Source organism: Crinia signifera, chromosome 1 (genome assembly GCF_055691185.1).
Source record: "Crinia signifera chromosome 1, ASM5569118v1, whole genome shotgun sequence".
NCBI classification, from domain to species: domain Eukaryota; kingdom Metazoa; phylum Chordata; class Amphibia; order Anura; family Myobatrachidae; genus Crinia; species Crinia signifera.
In genome coordinates this window covers 458,096,824-458,114,529 of record NC_139217.1, presented here as the reverse complement: position 1 = coordinate 458,114,529, position 17,706 = coordinate 458,096,824, and the positions used below count along the sequence as shown (strand labels likewise).

The following is a 17,706-nucleotide window of genomic DNA, read 5'->3' as shown; positions in this document are numbered from 1 at the left end:
TTTAAAAAAGAGAAGATAAAAAGGCACTTGATGGGATCCACCGGAACTACATCCGACCACCCTCACCTCACCCGGGTAGAGAGAAGAAGGTAGGTGTCTTCAAGATGAAAAAATGACACTGGAATCCCAAACAGGTGCCTAGGCTCAGTTCCTCCAGCCAACGCGTTTCGGGCCTCACCTAGGGCCCTTTTTCAAGGTATGGAGGAAGGAGAGTGGGACCAGGTATATATACCTGTCTCCATTTACATAAAACAGAATCACAATAAAAACCAGTGATGGATCTCATTCGGAATTCCCTATATAATACAATAAGACAGTGCTATTCGCTACTGATCAAAATAAAACAATGAGAAGGAGCAGATAAATATACATATAAGTAATGCAAATAAGTCCTTTTTTAACATATAGTGTTCACAGAATAAGTGTCCAGTGCCGGTTTTTCCGGTTATCCTCAATGATAATTGCGTACGAGTACCGGATATGACGTATCGTCATCTTTCTGCGTCCTATTCGGTGACCGGATATGACGTTCCGCTATGCATGGAACGCAAAAGCAGAAGCCGGAAGATGTATAGTGCAGTTCTTCCGCTGTTGTGGAGCGCACCTTTCTTTTGGAACGCAAACGGAAGTGATGTGGTGATATTCTTCCGTTATTGTAGGACACGATCTGCTCATACTCTGCTTAATGCGTCTCAATCACTATGGTAACGCTTCCGCGTTCGTTTCCAATGGATTTAATCACAGAACAACATAAGAGAAAGAGACAATAATTAGTATTAAACCAAGACACATAAAAGTATATATATATATATATAAGTATATTATCAACAAGGCAGAGAATAACAAAAACTCATAAAAAGCACTTTAGCTCGAAATCTACGTTGATCCCCCTAGGTTCAAGGGTTTTCAACTCATAGATGGATTTCATTTCGAGCTGTGACAATCTTTGATCCCTATTGTTGACACGCCAATGTGTCTTTACTGTACGTATCCCACAGAATGATTTTAATTGTGCAATATCACATCCGTGCATTTGTTTGAAATGGGCTGACACATTATGGGATTCAAGACCCTTTTTTATGTTACGGACGTGTTCAGCCATCCTCACTTTTAATACCCGTTTGGTCTTGCCCACATACTGCTTAGAGCAGTTGCATTCCAACAAATAAATGCAGTAATTACTGTTGCAGGAAATGAATTCATCTATATTGTAGGTCCTGCCCGTTGCCCTAGATTGATATTCATGTATCACAGATGTTGGACTTTTACATAGGCGACAAAGGCTGCAGGTGCCGCACCGATAAAATCCCTTCGATTTGATAGGATTATAGGGTGCTGGAGTGTTTATGGCACTGCTGACTATTTTATCCTTAATGTTTTTCGCCCTTCTGTAAACAAATTTTGCATTGCTATTAACATACTTTTTCAAAAGGGGATCATTCGTAAGAATTTGCCAATGTTTCTTGATGATACTTTCTAATTGCTTATATTGGCTGGTGTACTGGGTGATGAAGGCTACATCCAAATTTTTTTCTTTGGGTCTTATTGAAATCGGATGTCCTTCTCTCCCAGAGAGGAGGGTCCTTCCTCTATTTTTAGCTTTAGCAACCATAGGTCCATCGTAACCCTTACTCAGAAATTGATTTTCCAGGCCCTGAGCCTGTATATCATACACTTCCAGATCCGTGCAATTGCGACTGATCCGCTGAAATTGGCTATTGGGCACACTCTTTAGCCAATTTAGATGGTGGTTGCTATCGGCCCCTATGAAAGAGTTGCAATCTGTCGCTTTGATAAAATTCTTAGATTTTAATATATCACCTTCCACATAAAATGTGACGTCCAAAAAAACAATGGATTGTTTACTTATATTAAATGACAATTTAATGTTGTATTGGTTGTCATTCAAATAATCACAAAAGAGTTTTAGAGATTCATTGTCACCCTGCCACACCATCACCACGTCGTCAATATAGCGACGCCAGAGCACCAGACTGGCACCATATGGATGTCCTGTCCATACTGATTGCGCCTCCCACCATGCCATAAATAAATTGGCATAGCTTGGTGCCAGTCTGGTGCCCATAGCGGTGCCCGTGAGTTGCAGGTAGTAAGTCCCTTCGAACCAAAAGTAATTATTGGTAAGAATGAGGGAAATCCCCTCCAACACAAATTTCTTTTTATCATCAGGAACTTCTTTTTCGAGAAAGTAAGACACAGCTTTCAATCCTAATTCATGGCTAATAATTGTGTACAATGAAGTCACATCTGAAGTGACTAACGTAAAGTCAGGTTGCCACACCACCTCCTTCATGATATCAAGTGTGGCTATGGTGTCCTTCAGATATGACTTATTGGCCTGTGCCAGGGGTTGTAGTATGTTATCCAAATAATGGGATACATTTTTCAATTTGATGAAAAGGTAAAAGAGTATATCCGTATTGACAACCCTTCTAAGCCGGTGATATACATCTTACCTAAGGTGCATAAGTGCCAAGAAAAGCCACCTGGCCGCCCTATTGTGGCGGGCACCAATTCCATACTGTCAAATTTATCCCATTTTTTGGATAACATACTACAACCCCTGGCACAGGCCAATAAGTCATATCTGAAGGACACCATAGCCACACTTGATATCATGAAGGAGGTGGTGTGGCAACCTGACTTTACGTTAGTCACTTCAGATGTGACTTCATTGTACACAATTATTAGCCATGAATTAGGATTGAAAGCTGTGTCTTACTTTCTCGAAAAAGAAGTTCCTGATGATAAAAAGAAATTTGTGTTGGAGGGGATTTCCCTCATTCTTACCAATAATTACTTTTGGTTCAAAGGGACTTACTACCTGCAACTCACGAGCACCGCTATGGGCACCAGACTGGCACCAAGCTATGCCAATTTATTTATGGCATGGTGGGAGGCGCAATCGGTATGGACAGGACATCCATATGGTGCCAGTCTGGTGCTCTGGCGTCGCTATATTGACGACGTGGTGATGGTGTGGCAGGGTGACAATGAATCTCTAAAACTCTTTTGTGATTATTTGAATGACAACCAATACAACATTAAATTGTCATTTAATATAAGTAAACAATCCATTGATTTTTTGGACGTCACATTTTATGTGGAAGGTGATATATTAAAATCTAAGAATTTTATCAAAGCGACAGATTGCAACTCTTTCATAGGGGCCGATAGCAACCACCATCTAAATTGGCTAAAGAGTGTGCCCAATAGCCAATTTCAGCGGATCAGTCGCAATTGCACGGATCTGGAAGTGTATGATATACAGGCTCAGGGCCTGGAAAATCAATTTCTGAGTAAGGGTTACGATGGACCTATGGTTGCTAAAGCTAAAAATAGAGGAAGGACCCTCCTCTCTGGGAGAGAAGGACATCCGATTTCAATAAGACCCAAAGAAAAAAATTTGGATGTAGCCTTCATCACCCAGTACACCAGCCAATATAAGCAATTAGAAAGTATCATCAAGAAACATTGGCAAATTCTTACGAATGATCCCCTTTTGAAAAAGTATGTTAATAGCAATCCAAAATTTGTTTACAGAAGGGCGAAAAACATTAAGGATAAAATAGTCAGCAGTGCCATAAACACTCCAGCACCCTATAATCCTATCAAATCGAAGGGATTTTATCGGTGCGGCACCTGCAGCCTTTGTCGCCTATGTAAAAGTCCAACATCTGTGATACATGAATATCAATCTAGGGCAACGGGCAGGACCTACAATATAGATGAATTCATTTCCTGCAACAGTAATTACTGCATTTATTTGTTGGAATGCAACTGCTCTAAGCAGTATGTGGGCAAGACCAAACGGGTATTAAAAGTGAGGATGGCTAAACATGTCCGTAACATAAAAAAGGGTCTTGAATCCCATAATGTGTCAGCCCATTTCAAACAAATGCACGGATGTGATATTGCACAATTAAAATCATTCTGTGGGATACGTACAGTAAAGACACATTGGCGTGTCAACAATAGGGATCAAAGATTGTCACAGCTCGAAATGAAATCCATCTATGAGTTGAAAACCCTTGAACCTAGGGGGATCAACGTAGATTTCGAGCTAAAGTGCTTTTTATGAGTTTTTGTTATTCTCTGCCTTGTTGATAATATACTTATATATATATATACTTTTATGTGTCTTGGTTTAATACTAATTATTGTCTCTTTCTCTTATGTTGTTCTGTGATTAAATCCATTGGAAACGAACGCGGAAGCGTTACCATAGTGATTGAGACGCATTAAGCAGAGTATGAGCAGATCGTGTCCTACAATAACGGAAGAATATCACCACATCACTTCCGTTTGCGTTCCAAAAGAAAGGTGCGCTCCACAACAGCGGAAGAACTGCACTATACATCTTCCGGCTTCCGCTTTTGCGTTCCATGCATAGCGGAACGTCATATCCGGTCGCCGAATAGGACGCAGAAAGATGACGATACGTCATATCCGGTACTCGTACGCAATTATCATTGAGGATAACCGGAAAAACCGGCACTGGACACTTATTCTGTGAACACTATATGTTAAAAAAGGACTTATTTGCATTACTTATATGTATATTTATCTGCTCCTTCTCATTGTTTTATTTTGATCAGTAGCGAATAGCACTGTCTTATTGTATTATATAGGGAATTCCGAATGAGATCCATCACTGGTTTTTATTGTGATTCTGTTTTATGTAAATGGGGACAGGTATATATACCTGGTCCCACTCTCCTTCCTCCATACCTTGAAAAAGGGCCCTAGGTGAGGCCCGAAACGCGTTGGTTGGAGGAACTGAGCCTAGGCACCTGTTTGGGATTCCAGTGTCATTTTTTCATCTTGAAGACACCTACCTTCTTCTCTCTACCCGGGTGAGGTGAGGGTGGTCGGATGTAGTTCCGGTGGATCCCATCAAGTGCCTTTTTATCTTCTCTTTTTTAAATTCATTTTTTATTGTCATTACCTGTCGTGATTGGAATAAAAGCACCTTTTTTCACTGACCCGTGACTGGTGGTAATTGGACCTTTCCGAACTAAGGAGACAGGGAAAAGAAACCTTTCTATGCCCATAGGGCACTGATCCAAGGTGAGCTCTGATCTAATTGAAAAGTTGAGGCTGAATACCTGTTGGATAAAAGATACCTTTATATGCCCATAGGGCACGGCAGAGAGGTCAGTTGCAGGGGGCGATACCCCCATTTCTAATATTTTTCTGACCCTTCGCCCTGGCCCTCTGATCATTACATCAGGTGGAAATCTACTCATAGTTAGTAGATCATTGTATTCGGACAGCGCAAGTGGACTCGCCCCCTTTTGTATTTCTTGGATTGTGTATTTTGGGATTGGTAATCCCTGGCGTGTACAGTGCTGCAGTCTGTGGGCGCGGATTATCCTATACCTTCTTTTGTGTAAAAATTTTTATGGCTCAAAGTGAAAGTATATTGCAGAAGCTGTTATGACAAAGTTTAATCTAGTGGCCTTAGATTGGGAATAGTAACCGGTACATTACTAGTGAATTAGGCATTTTAGCCAAAGTGTGGCGAGCATAGAGAGCGTTGTGCATGGACGCAAAAAAAAACCCAGAGTCGATCATTTCCATGCTGACTTTCATGATTATGCCCTTGTGGGGGGGACATGCGGGTGTGCAAAGAATAATTAATGCCAAACAGTGACATCCACTGGAAGCATCCAGCGGTTACCTTAGACCTTGTGTAAGGAAAGCCGTGGCACACTCCAGCGTGGGTTTCCTTACACAAGCCGGCGCGGCTCTAAGGTAACCACTGGATGCTACCACTAGAGTAGCAGGGGACCACACTAAAATAGTCTCCCACAACTTCCGGCAGAGTAGGCAAGAAGGGTTTACTCTATGTCTATTCTAAAGCAGATTTTTCCTCTATGAGAAAGCAGGAATCTCTTGTTTTAGTTAACTTTGTGTTTTAGCTTTCAGGTTACACGACACTTATATCCTCATTCACATTTGCAATGATAGCCCCCTACAGCAACCCGGCAATCAGCCTGGTTGCTGAAAACTGGAGTGGAGTGGGCGCTTGGAGCTGATGCTGCCTCCTCCCTATAGTTGAACGTCTCGGGGTTGTTGCCGAGTCGCTCAACCATTCACACTGCACAGTAACCTGGGTCTGACCCGGGATTAACCTTTCTTTTTGGAATGCAGGGTTACTGGCCCTGGGTATTTTCAGAAGGCCATTTCACACTGCACATCAACCCGGCAACAACCCCGGTTGGACCCGGGTTATTTGTGTGATGTGACAGGGGTATAAATGTGTACAGTACAAGTGAAATGTTTTGTTTGAGTTTCAGTTAAATATTATATATAAAATAAGTGCTTTATATTCAGATGTATACTGTAGGTGCATAAAGTCTCGGTTTATAAGGCTTTTATTTTATTAAGCTGCTGTTTTGTGGGCAATAACATGTTTAAAGGGCAATAAATGTTAATCAGTAACCAGTGAATGTGGTGAGAATCTCTGTGTGCATATAGTACACAGTTACAGGAGACACTGAAAAGTAGGTGGTGGGGGTGCTATTACATACTGTACCCTCCAACATTTCAAATGCAGAAATCGGTACAACTTCAGAAAAGAGGCGTGGTCACTGGTGAAGAGGCGTGGCCACATCACAGTATCCTTTTGATGGACAGTTTTGCTGATTTAGAATTATCCTCTCTGATCAACTTCTGATCAGGGTGCGGTCCCTACCCGATGCTGCTCCCCTCTCTACTGCTTCTCCATGCTGAAGTGCAGTTTCAAGGGAGACTCTCCAGCTGCTGCTGCTGCTCTCACACACGCAGCCACCTGCGGGGAGGGACTGCAAGCGCTGCCTGAACCAAGGAACCGGCGGCTGTACGGCCAATCAGCGACCTTGCAGAAGTGATTGACGGCGGCTTAGCCAGTCAGAGCACACAAAAAAAAGGTGTAGGGGATCTGCAGCCACTTCGTGTTGCCAGGCGTGTGGCTGCTAAGAGGCCTGAGATATACACTGTATGGACGGCGGCCATTTTGTTGTAGTGTGTGGACGGGAGAGAGAGAAAAACCGGTACAGGGAGATTTAAGCAGTACAGACTTCTAAAAAACTGTACTGGACTGGCTAAATCGGTACAGTTGGAGGGTATGCTATTAATAATAATAATAATAATATTTCTTTGTCTGGCGGGGCTAAATGTGCTTTACAGGCATCAAAACACAGCACATAGGGCCCAAGGGGCGCATTTTTTTTATTATATAGCGATCCCAGAGTGATGACAACGCCGGGCATTGCATTGCGGTATCGTCTGATACCGCAGGGATTTATCATTCTGGGGGCGCAGGGACAGGGCTCCGAAAGGAGCCCGTCCCTGCGAAGCCCTGACCCGGAAGCCGGGAGGTCAGCGCATGCCCGGTTACGCGCTGACCCCCCCGCCGACCTCTCTGACCGCACTGCCCTGCTCAGGCAGTGCGATGTGTAGCCATAGGCTACAATGGGCTATCGCCATATCAGAATGGTGATAGCCCAGGGGTGCGAAGCAGGGCATCCCCCATAGAAACCTATGGGGGATGCGGCCGGCGGCGCTGCAAAGGGGGATCGCAGCAGGGATCGGAGATTCCTGCTGCGGTCTCCATTTAAAATATTTCATGGATACATAATATTTGCGGTTAACCCCTGAAAACGGGTGTTTTTGGGGATTTAGCCGCAAATCTTACTTGATAAATGGGCCCCTAATTCAGCCTGGAATGCTTATGGGCCAGATGCACTAAGCTTCAAAAAGTGGTTATCACACTCCATTTTATCAATCAACCAATCATCTCCTGACAGTCTGTGATATGGCAGGTAGGAGCTGATTGGCTGACTGTATAAATATACATAGCCGCCCTTCGCCGGCTGTCCGCCGCGATGCCAGCGCATATGTACTAACATATGCGGCTGGCATCGCGATGCAGTGACGGAAACCCCCCCCCCCCGCGATACCTGTACTCTGGTGTGCGGGGGGTCTCCGTCATCTCCCTGCCGCCTGGCTCTCCCCTCACGCCGGAAGGACGTCGGGCTGTGTTACTAGGGGGAGGAAGGGCTTACCTTCCGGGTCCAGGAGGACATGGACCAGGTAAGCCAGAGGGAGGGGGAGAGGGGCGTCAGCGGGTTTGCGGCTGAGGCGTCGGGCGGCGAAAAGAAGCCCATAGGTGGTAACGAGGCGGCGGGGTTTTAATACATAGGAAAATGCGGTAAAACCTCATTTTCCCCTTAGTACATCCCACCCTGTGTCTCACTCTCCATGTTATCACTTTTGAAGCTTAGTACATCTGGCCCTATGTGAGAATTTAAAAACAAAACAGTGTGAGAGCTGCTCAATCAAACTAGTAATGCCCCCAGGTGCTGCGAGGGAGGGGGGTTTAACCCCCAGCACACCAGAGGGCATTAGTGATAATATTTGAAAAACCAACATAATAGAGGGTCATTCAGAGATCTTAGTTACATATATTTTGCAAACCATATGATCAGCTTCCCGGCCTCAGCAAGGCTTCCCTGATACCGGAAGTCCTACACTGCATGATAACAGCACCCATTATGGGCCATATACTGTAATTGCCTACTGTAAGGCTACATGATAACAGCACTTACCAATACATCGAAGGAGAATTCAGAGGGCTCTGAGGAGAAATCCATCACCCAGACAGCAATAGAAAACGCCGCTTGCTAAATTGTGAGAGAACCGCGAATGGATCACTAATCGTTATACACTCACAGATCCATACTCAATCGCCGAACCATCTGTGCATTTGTCCGTAAGTCTGAGGCTTCCACTAATCTGCGACTGAGACAGGAAGTAAGTGGTCACACTGACATCACAGACCCTGCCTATAAACTCCTGGGCACACCTGCAATTTTTTTCTGACACGCCCAGTAAAAGGCCGGTTTCTGCCCCACAAACGCCGGCGTCCTGTCAGTCAACTCCGGCAACATTGAGTGTTTTTTTGAGCCATGTGCATTTTCTTTCACTATACACCCTCGCTCGTGTGCAGTAGTTTGACAATTAATTGTGAATTTTTTTCATTAGCGATCGACTCTGAATCAGGCCCATGGTACAAACAATAATATGGTGACAGAAGTAACTGGGGGGGAGGGACTCTGAATCAGGCGCTATGTAGGATTTGCCTGGATGGAATAGATTCCGCCTAAAAGAAACTGCACAAAATAGGGTGACTGCAGCAACAACCAAATGCTAGGAGCAGGGTCCCAGCATAACAGTAAGGGCCATGTATTTTGTTTCATCTGATTCACAAGCATACCAGCTGAGACATGACATGGGCGCACTGCAGTTAAACTGTGAGAGAGAAGCCATACATGGGAACATCTTGTGCAATAGTACAGTGGTGGAGCTTGTGGTCAGTGAGCCCAGGTGCATAAATATAATATGGGCCCCACTCCTCCACCCCAAATTTTACAATATGCAACATGGCAGTGGGTGACTGGGAGAGGCAGGGGGAGGCACAGTGGGTAACAGGGGCAGCAGTAGGCTCCATAGTCTTCAGGGCCCCCTGGTACGCTGCACATGCTGCACCAATGGTAGTTCTGCCTCAGTAGCCGTATGATATACCCTGTATGGTTTAGCATACAGTGATTTACAAGGACATGATAGAATCCAAGAAGCAGTAGGTTGCTGTATCTCCATAGGGCAGATTTGCAAGCAAGAGCCTTAGAAATATAGTCTGTGTCCCACCAGCAGCTCCAGCAACCATGTATTTCATTAGCAGTGTCAATGTCTGGGGGCTCTGCAGTCAGGTGACATTAGAGCTGGGCACATGATTGTGGAGCAAATCCTCTGGGTCACTGAATTGTTCCATTCCAGCCCCTCCCCTGCTGAACACAGTTGGGGATTCAAAGCGCATTTGGTTTGCTAATCTCCAAGACCATGTGCACTGCAGGGGAGGGGGTACATGTGTAGACATAGTTAGATTTGGGTGGGGTTTGTACTTCAAACGGATATTTATATTGCAGTGTAAAAATAAAGGGTACTTGTGTAATATCTGGGCGCCCGATTTTTTCATTGCATCGCATGCAATATAGTGGCATACAATTCATACGATGCGATTTTTCATTATAAAGACCCAATTTTTAATTGTATAGTCACCCATGGGTGATTTCATACCCCCACTATCCAACTACGCATGGAGTTGATTTTATATAATGTGGCGAGCCACCGAGCCCGAAGTGTGGCGAGCGGACACAGAATACATGTAAAGTTATCCACGTCCCCTCGCAGGGCTCGCTGCGCTCGCCACACTTTGGGCTTAGTGGCTCGCTGCGCTCGCCGCACTATATAAAATCAACTCCATGCGTAGTTGGACTGTGGGGGTATGAAATCACCCATGGCTGACTATACAATAAAAAATTTGGTCTTTACGATGAAGCATCGCACGCCTTAAGTGGTGGCATGCAATGATAAAATCGGGCGCCCAGATAATACACAAGTACCAAATAAAGCAGCCAGTATTTACCCTGCACAAAAACAAAATAACTCGTCCAGATCTACAGGTCCATACACACTGGGTGATTTTTTTTTGTCCAGTGTTTATGGTGACTGATGATGGGAAAAATCACTGGGCTGAAAATCGCTTTGTGTAAACACACGGAGTGGTTTTTACCCGTTTTAGCAATTTTCCCGGGGGTGGACGACTTTCCATAGCAGGATGTCACGGAAAACCGCCCACAGTATCGGTCAACTGCTGATAATACCAGCAGATGAGCGGTTGGGCCAGCGATTATGTGGGAACACGCATCAACGCTCCCCGAACCTCCCGCTAGGGCACCCCCGCTCCCCCCTCCTGTTTGCGGCTTCCTCCCCTGAGTCCCCCCTGACTGCAGCTTTAGATAACCTGATTTAATACTAATCTCTGGGGAGGGAGCAGGGCTAAAGTGTCTTAATTGCATCATTTAGCCCCACCCCCTCCACGGAGAGCGACAAACCAGGTCAATTTCCAGCATGGAGGCGGGGCTTAATGACGGCACACTCAAGCCCCGCCCCCAAACACCTGTCGAACGTCTCCTCTCCGGGCTTCTCCCGGAGAGGAGATTTCAAAACTCTGCAACCCTGGCTTCTCTCTGCAAATGTTACATCCACCCCACCTGCAGTGCACATCCATAAGCAAACCAAATGTGTTTTGCGAGTGCACCTGAATCAGCCCACAGTGGTTCACAACAAATCACTTAAACTCACTCCCACCCTACTCCCATAGTGTGGTAAGCGCACACCTAAGTGTTACATATATAATGTTCAGTTATATAAGTTCCGTATATTTGGACACTGGCACAATTTCCCTAATTTTGGCTTGGGGAGTCCAAACAATGGATGAAGCAATTGAAGGGCAAACTGCAAGGGGCTGAACGAATCTATTTTTATGAAAGGTTTAGTAATCACAACTATTTTTATCCCCTGTGCAATGTCTTCAGGGGTTCAAATATAATTGGAAAAATGAAAAAATGTAAATTGTTTTTAATAGTTTTTGGTCTGGAACCCATGGACATCACCAAATGCAGCGCTTCCTCCTTTTGCTTTGCTTTGTTGGCGTTTACTGCAGCTGTCTTCAGTTGTTACTTGTTCCTGAGTTTTCTTGCCTTTTAAATTTTTGTCTTTAGCAAGTGAAAACCCTGTTCGAGAGGGTGGCTGACTCACCCATTGCTTTCGCAGTACCTTGTGGGCCGTTGCCTTTCTGTACCATAAAGTGCCGTCCAATCATCTCTGCAGAATCTGGCTGAATCTATGCAGACCATATATCTCTAAACACTTCAGAATTATTCAAACTTCTGTCACATCATCAATAAACATGAGTGACCCAGTGCCATGCTCATGCCATCATACTGAGTGCACTGTTTCTTACAATGGATGTGTCATGCATTCCAAGCATTCTCCATACATTGTTGTTCTTATCCTTCTGGTACAGGTTGAACTTGGTGTCATTTATCCAAATAATGCTGTTCCAGAACCTTTTTTTTTTTTTTTTGGTAAAGTTTACTTTGTCTTTTCTATTCTTGAGACTTATAAATACAGTAGCTTGCACCTTGTGCTCAGTCCTTTGTAATTGCACTAATGAAGTATTTTCGCTATAGGAGATTTGAATAGTGAGATGCCTTCATCCTGAATAGTCTTCTTTACTTTTTGGGGTGGAAGAAGTTCTCGTTACCATGGGAAACGATCCTGCAATCATCCACCACTGTTGTCTTCCATGGACGTCCAGGCCTGTTTGAGTTACTGAGCGAATTCATTTTTTTCTTCCATTCGAATGTGCTAAACTTTTGTTTTGTTTACTGCTAAGGTTCCTGCTATCTCTCTGATGAATTACTTTGGGAGCTTAAAGATGGCCTCTTTCTCTTGCATTGACCGTTTTTTTTTTTTTGAATGCACGTTGTGGGCAGGGCTGCCGAGAGGGAGGGGGGCGGGTACTAATTACCCAGACCCAGGCTTGCTGGAGGGGTCCTGGTCTCTCCCCCCCCCCTCTGTGTCTCCTGGGCAGCAGCACACACGTACAGCATGTACTGTGCTGACAGCAGGCTCAGCATGAGCGTCTCATTGACCACGTGTATGATCTTCTATGTAGATGACCAATTTATTCATGCAAATGGAATCCTATTACTCATTTGTTTCTCTGTATAAACTCCACAGGATATCCCAGAAAAATGGCCTCTCTTCCTGCATCCGAGAGAGGGTTTTTAAAAAAGGTCAATGAAAATGCGATGGAAGATGATATATTTTATATGTACGGATCCACAGCAGCACACGTCACAGAGGAGACGGAATATGTCCGTAAAGTGAGTGTCCTCAGAGTACTTCGTTTTTTTTCCAAGTTTTCATTAAAGTGGGCCCCCAGATCCTACCACCTTCCCCAGTGGAGTGGAGTGTGAATTCTAGCATGGGGACAGAGATGCATAGCATAGTACACACACACACACACACGCGGATCCAGGAGAAGATTACAGGGGGGCACCATGGGAGGGAGGGGATGGGGGGGGGCGCCAGCGGAGAGAGAGTGGAGGAGAGCAGAAGGAGGGGGGAATGGTATTATTCATAGATCCTGCCTTTTAAAGTACACAGGCCCACCTTGGCGTCAAATGTGAAGGATCTAGTAGTGCGCGAGCCGAAGGCGCTCCGGAAATGGGGGTGTGGTCATGCAAAAGTGGGCGTGTCCTTGAGTGTATTGTACCACACCATATTCTACTTCTGCACATTATGCAGCAAAATAGTTCTTGCCCCTTACAGATGATGCCAAACGGAATGAGGCCGAATTTCAAATAGCCAGGAGTCCGGGACATGCAGCACTGTGAATATAGCCGGGCAGTCCCCGGCTCTCTGTCTGCCCGGCTGTCAGTGCATTATGCATACAGTCCTTCCCGGCAGCGGCGGTTCTCTCTGTGGGTGGGGTGGGGGGGAAATGAAAAGTGTGGCGAGCAGACGCGGAATACATGTCAATTAAACTGCGCCCCCTCCTGGAGTACGCTGCGCTCGCCACACTTAATAAAATCAACTCCTTGCCGAGTTTATTTTATAAATCAGGAGGACGCGTACTGTGTCCGCTCGCAGGGCTCCCTACGCTTCGGGCTGGCGTGGATAGTGGGGGTTTGAAATGGAGGCATTTGCCAGTATGTAATATGGAGCACTGGCAAATGCGTCCTTTATTGTGCAGGAGACGCATTCGCTACCGAACCCCTAACTCTGTCCGTCTCCCTGAAGCGGCACATTGGCAGGGTTGCCGTACCACAATAATTATGGAGACGCGCCCTCATGATCACCTCTCCGCCGTTATCTGCCAGCACATGGGATCTGGCGGTTACCGGCGCTGTGTGAGAGGCGCTCACTAGGCTTGCCGGGGACAGAGCTGCAGCTGACAGGGACACTACGCTGACTACGCAGGGGTACCGTGGAGTCACTACGCTGACTATGCTAGGCAGCCATTGGGCTACGCTGACAGCATAGCTTAGCCTATGCTGAAACCGTAGCGTAGCCTGCTGCCGTGAAACTAAACATGTACCTATAAATCTACCCTCTATTTCCCCCCCATGTCTGCTGCTGAGCCCGTCGGTTACTGAGCTTTTTTTTCCCCCCACAGATCCGAACAACCTTAGAGAAAATCCAGAGTCAGTTATTTAAAGACGATATAAATGGGAGAATTCCACAGGAGAAGGTAAAGGTGTAACGTTTTCCGTTAGTTCATATGTACTGTACATGTATATTTTTTCACTTTATAATTTTTTAGTCTTTCATGTATATACTTGTGACCATCAACAGTATGCAACATGTAGGACTTTGAGGGCAATTATTCTCTCTGTAATGTGTCGCCCCATTGTCCAGCTTTTTACATTAGCATTTTTTATTGCATACAAACTTTGCACTTTGTCCCGTAAACCTCTATGCGATTGGTAAATATACTAGAAATTTGCTGTGGAGAATAATTTTGTCATTTCTCCACATGGCTTAATTTAATTAAAACTGTTTTATTTGTGACTTGAAATATCAGCAACTGGTATAGTAAAAAAAATGGTGCCCCCGTACCAATAGCCTAATCGTGTATTGTGCACTTCCGTCTGGCCATTGGAGTGAATGTCCTTGTTTTACATTCGTATATGAAATTCTTTTAGAGCAAGTCCTCAGTCAGTCTGGTGTAATTTGTCCCTTATTCTGATCGCTTCACTCGGACCCGTGCACGGGCCGAAGCGAATGTACTAAACCCTGCCCAGTGAATGTACTCCACACGCCGAATTTGGGTGGTCGGTATGCGAATGGATGTTTTATGTGAACATCCATTTAAATGCCTGTGGGAACCCCCCCCCCCCATCATCATTCATTGGTCAGCGACCATTGAATGATGTGGAAAGCGCTCGCCCATGCACGAGTGGTCTAGACCACTCGTACATATGAGCGAAGAAAAGCAGGGATAATGGCAGGCAGCTGACATCCGGTTAAGTCACGACCGCATTTTCATACGCACGCCCTGCGTGTTCATTGGCACTCCCATGAAAAGCAGGGCGTGCGCATATGGTAATGACCCTGATCACCCCCTGCTCGGAAGGCCAGGAGCGAGCACTCTGCAACCGGACTTCTTTCCGAGTTTGCACGCTCCCTGCATTCAGACATGCGCAGAAATGGTTCTGCGCATGCGTATACGCACATCGTCGGAACACTGGCCAAATTCGTGTACGTGCGAATCAACCAGAACAAGGGCCGTTGTATAGTGCACTTTTCTAGCACACAGCATGAGTCATTTACGAAGTAGAAATCAGCCTAACAGCAGAGCGAATATAGCATTAGACTATTGACCTCTGGGATACCCCATCATAAACCAACCAATCACATATGAGCCCAGTGTAATATAAAACACTTTATACACACAGGTAATAAATGTACTAATGCTCCTTCAGCCAAATATCTCATGTAATTAGGCTATTAGATCCTTGGATTGGGATGTTTTATCACACTGCCTAGAATCCTTGTACAGCTGTTAATTTCACTACCAGGAAATGTACAGTACCGTATCGGTATACTCCAACCAATGTCCTTTTGGAGTACCAGAACTAAGCCTCATACATAAGAATTTATATTACAGTATATGTGTGTGTGTGTGTGTGTGTGTGTGTGTGTGTGTAAACTGTAAGAACAAAGGATACCCTTTAAACACAATTATTGAACTTTATTATAGATTTTGTATGGCAGCAACATGACCAAATTGCCTGTCATGTTGTAACCTATACAAATATCTGTTGATGATCCCAATTTAATTTGCTTTTAGATTGAAGGCAATGAAAAATTGAATACGTTAAAGGGGTAAATTACCCCAGTGTGCCCTGTAAAGCTAGTAGATATACAGTACTCCTTAGTATGTTTTTTTTTATGAATGAAGAACATCTGTTCCTTCTCTTAACCGGTCTTGTCCTGTGTTGTGACAGTGTGGAAAATCTACTCACAAGTACATTAGCAGACTATCCTTTATTCAAATGTGTCTGATGATATTTTGTTGCACAAATGTATTAACCTTTTCATTTCATCTCAAAGATTTCTGTTTACCTGCAATATGTTGTTGCTTAATCCACAAAATAATGGATGTTTCCATTATTAAAGGGGACTCTGATTGAAAAGGTTGTAGTTTATGGTGAAATGACACTGTCACAGTGTGCTTGCTAAGCCTCATTAGCCATTAAGTTAAACCAGAGTAATCCGATGTATTGAGGCAATTGAAATCATATGCAAAAGGAAGGTACAAAGATATGTGCTGTGCATAGAAGATATTTGTATTATGTACAAAATTAAACACCATAAGGAAATGAGGGGGCAGGTGAGGTGCCCATTGCTGTCCCCAAAATCTGAAGTTGAAACTTGTTATCAGCTATAAAATATTTCATACAAAAAAAAACCACAGTCCCTTAAGGATAAGGAATATAATGGCATTTGATTCACTGGACTAAAGTGAATTTATTATTATATGTATCCAAAAGCGAAGGCACTCGGAGACTGAATAGTAAGCAAAACTTCTGTATTCAAAGTTAGTTTTGCTTACTATTCAGTCTCTGAGTGCCTTCTCTTTTGGATATACATGAAACATTATTGTTGCACCGGAGCAGCTGGGAATTCAGTGTGCCGGCATAAGGATATATATATATTTTTCAAGAGTCTCAGTACATCCTTTTGTTTAAAAAACTGTGCAGGAAATGGGAAAACTGTGGAAGATGTTGGGGCTGAAAGTCTGTATTATTTACGCAACCATGTGACCTGCTGGATAGTTATTCGTGCTGTCATAATGATGGGCCTATGTTTATCTGGGACCTAGAGCTCGAGCCCTGATTCCAGCCACCTTTTCAGTCTTTGCCAACCATGGAAAACACATTAAACTTTAGTAGAGGCGAGTAGTGACTTGGGAACTTTTTTGTTTTTTTCAGGATTCTTCTCCGATGAAACAAAATGGGTGCAGCGAAGAAGATTGTTTTGGCTCTCGGTACAGACGCATCCTTGACAAATTGAATGACCAAGACCTGCAGCTTGTTGACGTTTACAGGGAAAATGAAGATCTGCAGATAAAGGTAGAGTCGTAGAATCGGATAGTTGTCTGAGTGTGTCATGTGCGCATAGCATCTGGATTCTCACTGCTAGGGCTGTAGGGAATTTTATGAGTGAATCATCCTTGTTTGGCAGCTTTGTGGGCAGGGATAGCATCCCCTCCTCTCATAGTTATAGACACTGGTTACTAGACTTTAGCACCACAATAACTACTAATGACTATTTGTTTCTGGTGTTCAGAATTAAGTCAGCACCTTCCAATTAATTTTAGTTGGGTGTCTATATAGGTCTCTCCGAGGACTACCTTAAAGTATGTACATTTGGGATGAATAGAACAGCCTCAATTAGATACATTATTGGTATACAGACTCATTGGAACCCATAGCTGTGCATTTAAAAACTAAAAAAATTCGTTTTTTTTTTAATTGGTGTGTAATTAGTGCCAGGGCTGTAAGAGCTCATTTCTAAATGGCTTCTACCTATAATAATCTCTTAACTGCACCTTTCTGTATTGATTTTACTTAAGTTGGAAGCGACCCGTGAAGCCGGAGCAGGCGCAATAAGAGATGCAACACGGAAGCTGTATGAAAACTACAGCAAGAAGTCTGGTGACCTGCGGAAGGGTCACGCAGACGAGAAGCAGAGATTACAGGTAAAGTAGCAGAAATACAG

At 44.3% G+C, this 17,706-nt stretch overlaps 1 protein-coding gene across 2 annotated transcripts in view; it reads left to right on the top strand.

The window, feature by feature from the left end:
* CCDC68 (coiled-coil domain containing 68) overlaps positions 1–17,706 on the top strand; it is a 48,844-nt gene that overhangs the window by 16,269 nt on the left and 14,869 nt on the right. For both annotated transcript variants that reach the window (XM_083155210.1, XM_083155209.1), the window contains 4 exons: positions 12,655–12,800; positions 14,096–14,170; positions 16,917–17,057; positions 17,561–17,686. In XM_083155210.1, the coding sequence (XP_083011336.1) occupies positions 12,669–12,800; positions 14,096–14,170; positions 16,917–17,057; positions 17,561–17,686 (474 nt within the window). In that variant the 5' untranslated portion in view covers positions 12,655–12,668. The remainder of the gene's footprint in view (positions 1–12,654; positions 12,801–14,095; positions 14,171–16,916; positions 17,058–17,560; positions 17,687–17,706) is intronic.